The 7961-nt window shown below is 43.7% G+C and overlaps 1 protein-coding gene across 1 annotated transcript in view; it reads right to left on the bottom strand.

Annotated features, from left to right (window-relative positions):
• ppargc1a (peroxisome proliferator-activated receptor gamma, coactivator 1 alpha) overlaps positions 1 to 3448 on the bottom strand; it is a gene marked incomplete at its 5' end in the record, with an annotated part of 42813 nt that extends 39365 nt beyond the window's left edge. Inside the window, one exon of the mRNA XM_080547628.1 lies at positions 3401 to 3448. Coding sequence (XP_080403754.1) covers positions 3401 to 3448 — 48 coding nt within the window. The remainder of the gene's footprint in view (positions 1 to 3400) is intronic.
• Positions 3449 to 7961: the final 4513 nt, after the last annotated feature.

Below are 7961 nucleotides of genomic sequence, written 5' to 3'. Positions count from 1 at the left end.
CTTCAGCGGCCAGGCTTGCAGCAAGGTTACGCTATCACGCCAGCATTTCGAACACACATTGGGAACACTTCAAGTGAGAAACGATGCACGCACCAATCCCAAGGTATCCAAGGAGAGGTCACACAGGCAGTGTGTGTGCCAAACAGGTTATTTTCTCTTTCTATCCCAATACAGCTCAATCAACACCGTAATCTATTAGAGGATTTAACAGCTTTTTTCAAATATGCCTGCACGTTCATTAATGATGACTAGAACACCTGCCATGGTCTACACGGTAAGCGGGGTATCCTCTCTGCTCTGCCATTCCGGGAGGCAGTTGTTGGCCATGAAGGCATAAGGCTGCGTTCGTAAATTCGCTCTGACAGCGCCGGAGCGCACTCAGGCTGGTTTTCAACGTCATAAAGGTGCCAAGTAGTAGTAGATTGGACAAGACGCATTCCATGAGTGCTGGATCAGATTCCAGTGCGAATTTACGAACACAGCCAATGAGTTCGCGTGGAAAGAGACAAACTCTAGACTAGAGATCCTCTCAGGGCAGCAGCTAGACGGAATGGCTATGTATAGGCCTATATATATAGCCTATATGTATATATTTATATTTTTTAAACGCCTGGACACGTGTGCCATAGTTGCTTGACAGCTTTATTGCAGCTACTGTGTGATGACATACTACTTTATATTTATTGCCAAACTATACTATTCATCTACATAGGCATTGGGGATAAGTAGGCTAGTTGCAAAGTAACTGCTTGCTTCCCATTCGGGTTGGACAAATAGACGAAAAACGAAAAGCACACTCCCCACTCCATTGTACTACTGCTACACTCCACTGTAAAAAAAAAAATAATAATAAAAAAACTTCCTGAAGAAGATATCGTACTTTGTTTGTTGTGCTGTTCGGTATTCTCGGGTGCCGGCTATAACACAAGCGCACCACCACACGCTTTCCTCTGGACCAGGACACGACTCTGGTGGAAAGCGGTGCGCTCGCATTCAGCCGGCAGCCGAACTACACCACCGCCTCAGGAAAAAACACGGATCAAACACCTCTAGTGAATATTTCGACTTTATTTTAGCACACAACACAACAAACAACTGGGATATCTTGAAGTCATATATCGACTCGAGCGATAGAGTGCGAAGTGTGTGTGTGTGTTTTCTGTTTTTTCGACTGTCTTGTTTGTGCTTCAATCATTGTCAATACCCCTAGTAGCCCCCCCAATGAGGCATGATTCCGTTTTAGGAGTGACACTAGGAAATAAGGAATCAAAGAAGAGGAGGTGGGGGGGGGGGGGGGGGGGGGTCTCTCAAAAGGTACAATTCCTCTCAATCTTCTCATCGACTTGCAAGGGTGTTAATAGCGCCGGCAGACAGGGAGAGGGTGAGAGCGCTCCACCACACACACACACACACACACACACACACACACACACACACACACACACACACACACACACACACACACACACACACACGCGCGCGCGCGCACGCACACACACACACACACACACACACACACACACACACACACACACACGCACACACACACACACACGCACAACACCTGCTTCGGGGGGATTATTAGGAATATGACTGGTAGATTTGGGGTAGCAAATTCCCTGATTGTAAAAAGGGAAGGCTTTAAGAATTACACGGTATGATTAATGCTCAACTCAGAATGAACCGACGTAGATACCCAGAATCATATGACAACACGGTGCTTTTGAAGAACACGCACATTATTTAGTGAGCGGTGTCTATGGGGTTAATAAGACTATGGGCTTAATAACGGCTCAGCAATAGGCGGATGAGGGGGGGGGCGGGGGGGTAGACCTATACTTTAACATATCTGACAAACAAAAAAAAAGATTTTTCTTTTTCTGACCAAAAAAAAGCTCTGGCCACCAAGCATCCATCTCTATGAATAATTCAGGTGAAGTGTAGGACCTAAAGGAGTGCTACGGTTGCATAAACATCACTATAGCCAATATTCTGTCAAGGGAACACAAATAAATACATGCATACTTGGTGAATAAGTAATGAATTAAACTGACAGGCGGATTGTGTTCAAGCCTGCTAACCGATTTGATAGCAGACGAACAGCACACAGATATACGCTGATAGACTGCATCGTATTAAAGATGAGCTTTCTATCCGCTAAATGCATTGCAAGTCGATGGCACATGCAGCCAACAGTCCTGTCCTGAAGCTAAACGTGAGGACATGATGGACATAATAACATGGTTGGAATTAGGGATGCATGCATGCTGTTTCATTCATATTTCCGTTATTCAATTTCTACTTTAGCCATTTTAAAATCGTTGCTTAGAGTAGGCAATCTGTGCATTTTAAAGAGCATCAAGTGTATTATTGAAAAACGTCTCTCTCTTCTCTGGCAATTACAATTGCAATTATTTTTGATTTAAAAAAAAAGTTGAAACATTGACATTATGCCAAACTAACCGTTTGGTAACATGCAACTACTAAGGCTACAAATAATTTGCTCTGCAAAACAAGGATGTTGCCACAGATGTAAAAAAAAAAAAAACCTCCAGACACATTCTAAGACGCTCCTTCCTTCGTCCCTGGTCACATCTTTGCATCTTTTTTTTTTATTTTTTTTGAAAACCATCATGTTCAAATCATCTCAATAAAACCCTCAAGGAAAGAAAAAGTGTCACATGTTTTTGTTTTTTTAAGACACCAAGCAAAATAATAATAATAATAATAATTCATTGCATTTATATAGCGCTTTTCCGAGCCTCAAAGACGCTGAAAATACCTGACTTAAAAGTATTTCGGTCATTCTGGCTTCAAGAGACAGTCAGACACTTCTCAGCACATCAGCATTAGAGGAGCGTTACTGAGTCCGTCACTGGAAACATCTCCACCGTACGAGCGTGTCAACATTCTTTCCGACTGTCGCACGACATCCCAGGGACCCTGCCAGCCCCCCAACTCCGGCGCCGCGCACGAGAAACACCGCTCAATGCAGACCACTACTACTACACTGGGGGTAAACCTAAAAGCACTAAACCCGCATGACACTGTGACTTTTGAAATAAAAACGAGCGATTCTTGCTTATCCCCCCGACTTGTCACATATTCCTGCGCTTCGTAATTCGCATTTCTCCCCCCGTTATCCTTCAGTTGTGCAGTTGCGTGTAGGCTACAGCGTGCCAACCCCAGCAGAAGGAAGGAAGGAAAGCGCAGGGGGCTATGTTCAGATATTCTCTATCGGAATCACCGGTCTTGGATTTTTCTGTGCATTTTCGGTGCATTTTCGGTGCATTTTCTGTGCATTTTCGGTCCATCTTTCCCAAAACGGTCCAGACCAGCTCTCTCTCTCTCTAATAGCTGACAAATTGTCATAAGTTGGTATATTTTAAGAACCGCTCACCTCTAATTCTCTCCACACCGCGTCCTGGTGACACCTGTCCCACGCCATCCAGGCACTGAATGAACGGTCCGCAAAAAAAAAAAGCGGTCCGCAAAACCCAAAAAATCAGGAACCAAAAAAGAAATCCACTACGCGCTCCACTCCACTCGCTGCTCCACTCGCACAGGCAACTGCCCCTCTTACCGAGAATGAACCGAGGGCACCTGTCTTTACAACTGCTTTCCATCACATGACAAAGCTATTAAAAGTAGGCATGGAGGAGTGACTCCCGTCCTGTCACCCTCCCTCCACACTACTCGCCAATGACGTGCTGTAAAGCAGGCGGGGTCTGGCACACGCACCATAGTAAATCTTTTCCAACTATAAAATCGCTCAATTTCTAATGACAAGGCGAGATCAAAGACGTTTCCAACGCAGCGCACGTAAAATCGTCGTCGCCTCTGCTTAATCAAGAAAAGACGCTCCCTGGCCGAACGCGTATTACGCATTAAGCTCCGTAAACATTTCGTGACGTTAGAATTATAAGGTTTTGGATCTCCATTTTGGTCAAAATTGAGTTTTTTTTACATAATCTGATCCATTAGGTGTTTATTAATGCCTGTGTGGTGTTATTTTTTAAAATGTTGACCATTTTGAGTTATTAATTAATAAAATACAAAGGTTCCATCTCACAGAACACAATGGAATGTAACAACTTTGACGCTCATTATCTCTGAACTGCCCTAAACGGAGATAGAACCTTATAATTCTAAGCTCACGATATATAATAACAAAATGCACTATGTGATATATCAATATCAATGCGATGGCTCTGCCGTATTCAGCGTTGTCTTAACACATTCTAACCTGTGCTTAGGATCGCAATATGGGAAACGTGATGTGGTGCGTGTATATATAAATGTCACCAAACATATTAAATTATAAGATCTGTGATACACGCACTGTATCCCTGGGACTCGTGACCAAACAGCTCTTCAGTGCAGAGTGTGAGCGGATGGATTGCAGTCTGCCAGTGCCAACTCAATAACGGATCACGGAGATATAACAAATAAAAAGTGCTCCGGACTACTCCTTTCACATCTCAACATAGTTACTGTGATGTTTTCTGACACCCCAAATGCATGCCGCTGGGGTACATTTCGGAGAGCTCTTATTCGATGCTGGTCGTTGTGCGTAAAAGGCTATATCGTTTACATAATATCCAGCACCTGCCTGCTCCATCCAAACAAACGTTAGAGGAATTTCTTGAATTTCCAGTTCTTTTTCTCATAATACAGACTAAAGAGTAAATACAGTGTGCATGTATGAACATGGTCTGTTTCCTGTCTCACTAAAGCACGGGAGCTTGAATAGGCTCTAGTCTACACTCACCGGCCACTTCATTAGGTACACCTTTTCAACTGCTCAGTTAACACAAAATATCTAATCAGCCAATCACGTAGCAGCAGTTCAGCTCAATGCATTTAGGCATTTTAGGCAAGCCAAGCATCAGAATGGGGGAAAGAAAGGTGATTTTAAGTGACTTTGAACCGTGGCATGGGTGTTGGTGCCAGACGGGCTGGTTTCAGTATTTCAGAAAGTGCTGATCTACTGGGATTTTCCCCGCACACAACCATCTCTAGGGTTTACAGAGAATGGTCTGAAAAAGAGAAAAATATCCAGTGAGCAGCAGTTCTCGGGGTGAAAATGCCCTGTTGATAGGCAGAGGTCAGAGGAGAATGGCCAGACTGGTTCTGGGGCTGATAGAATGGCAGCAGTAACTCAGATAACCAACTCGTTACAACCGAGGTATGCAGAAGAGCATCTCTGAACGCACGACACGTCGAACATCGAAGCAGATGGGCTACCGCAGCAGAAGACCACACCGGGTGCCACTCCTGTCAGCTAAGAACAGGAAACTGAGGCTACAATTTTCACGGGCCTCACACCGAAACTGGACAATAGAAGATTGGAAAAACGAACATGGCAATGAGTTCACTCTACCCAAAATGGCCTCCACAGTCACCAGATCCTCAATCCAATAGAGCACTTTTGGTATGTGGTGGAACGGGGGAGATTCGCATCACACCGACAAATCTGCAGCAACTGCATGATGCTATAATGTCAATATGGACCAAAATCTCTACGGAATGTTTCCAGCAACTTGTTGAATCTACGCCACGAAGAATGAAGGCGGTTCTGAAGGCGAAAGAGGGGGTCCAACCCGGTACTATAGGAAGATGTACCTCATAAAGTGGCCAGTGAGTGGTGTGTGTGTGTTGACATGTATTGAATATACAGTATATATATATCAAATCTCAAGACCAGTAACCTGATACGATGTCAAGACTGTTAACGGTGTTTCCGTTTAACGATTAAATTTCCTATTGAGACAGTATAAAGGTGCAGGGGACAGTATCAACCAAGTATACACTATCAACACACGGTGTATATGCAACATCAGTACAGGAACCAAAAACAAAAGCCCTGTGTTGACATTTCAAACAAAGTGGGTCACCAGCCTGCTCCTGAGGGGGGCTATAGCCTACCTATTGTTACTACCTAGTGTTTACTTCATTGGATAATGTGCTTGTTAAGACCCTCCAAATAATCCAATCCAGGATTCATTTAGTAAGGCATGAATGTAGGTTCTTTGGTATTGCTGACACAAATATGTAGATGATAGCCTCTTCATTGTAAGTAGACACAACTAAGATATCTATGTATAGGATATGTAATTCCAATACAGATGTCAAGGTAAAATAGAGCAAAAAAACATTGAATCGTAGCTCGAGGCACCGGTTCGCCTCTTTTATGTGCGTTTTCTTCCATCAGTAAGACTATTAGTGTGTATTTCAGAGACACTTATACTATAATTTTGATCATTCCACGCAACACAAGCTCATAATAAGGAATAACAACTCACTATGGAATCTACCATGCTTGGTTCAGTTTTGTTGTCGCAAGCCTATTAAGTCCACCTGAGCATACTAGGAGCAATTGTCTCCCTGAATTAGCAAGCCACATAAGTCTCATTAAACATGAAATTGCACAGAAACCTGTAAAAAAGGTTCCGGGGCTGTGGGATTTGCATTGTATGCGGCCGGGAAATGTGTTCTCTGCTTATTGCCATCTGAGGGGTCCTTTCTACAAGTAAATCTACACATCTGCTTCTCCGTGCGTGTCCACAGACGCTACCCAGAAGCCACGGCGAGAACCTTATCTGAGCAGGTGGTGTGCGGTGACCTCGCCGTGCCCAGATGGACCAATACCACACATACATATAATGGGGGGGGACTACGGGAACGACACAGAACGTGATAGTAGGTGGCTCTGGAAGTATGGCGTGAAGGGAGAAATTCATTCAGCAATCAGGACTGCCCTTTCAGTGGTGGGGATACGAGACAGATGGACCAATAACATGCATATTTACGTAGGGCTACATACTGTGAAGAGGGACCACAGAACAGACGGTGATTCTTGGGAAGTCTGGTAGAAATAAAACAGTAAGACAATATACAGTAGATAGATTAAACATCCAGGACAGGCCCCTTTGGTGACGGTTGGATATGAGACAGATGCTGGCGTTTCTCTGTCACGTGACTCACACTTGCAGGGGGCTCTATTTTAACAAAGCAATCGTTGATTTTAAGTGCTATGGAATGGTGCTATCACTCAGGGGGGGTGTTTTTGTGAAATAAGGTTTCAAGTTTTGTGGTGATATCGCGTGTACATTATGTCCGGCGATAGCGTAAAAAAACAAAAGCCTGGATTTAGATAATAATAAATAAATAATAAGAGATGTGACCACTCACTCACTGACCAATCAATTGACCACTCGCTTGACCACTCACTGACCGATCAACTGTCTTACCCCCATCAGAAGCAATTGTGAACAAACAACTGCATATTTTAAACACAAAACTCTCATGTTGATCTGATGGCTGGTCAGTCCTAGCATCCATGGCTGTTTAATAGAGAGTGGTTACATGGTTCTCCAGCCCCCCCCCCCCTTCCACTGTTCACTCCCCAGGGCGTCAGCTTTGTTGTTGCTTGAATCCCAGATTGCCCCTTTAAGGACCTCGAATAACGCCAACCCTCCCACCACCGGCACAAGCAACCTAATGTGAGACCGGTCGGTCATTTGCCAATTCTTGGCGTTATGATTTGAAAATACTACAGCTTTTACAAGATGAAATCTAGCCAACACACTTTTTTCTTTTTTACAATACCGTTGCTTCGTTCGCACTCAGCCGAAAATAGAGCCCCCTTATCTGATTGTCCTCTTCATGCCAATTAAGACAACAGAGACTAAATATAGCAGTGACTACAGTATGTTGTGATGTGATTCCTAATACATTCTCCTTGGTAGATACAGTCTACTGTATATGATATATTATTATTATATATTAATCTTGGGAATTGGGGGTCTAACCCTATTTGAAGTAGACACTTTAGGCAGTGTGTAATTAATAAATATAGTCCATAAGAAATGAAGCAGTCTATGGACATTGACACATTACGGCATTGGAAAACATGTATTGGCACAGATTAGAAGGCAGATTTAGGGGGAAACACGTTG

This window comes from Nansenia antarctica (genome assembly GCF_963989245.1).
Source record: "Nansenia antarctica genome assembly, chromosome: 17".
In the NCBI taxonomy this organism is placed as follows: Eukaryota; Metazoa; Chordata; class Actinopteri; order Argentiniformes; family Microstomatidae; genus Nansenia; species Nansenia antarctica.
Note: the sequence above shows the minus strand (reverse complement) of the source record. Positions and strands in the feature narration are given on the sequence as shown.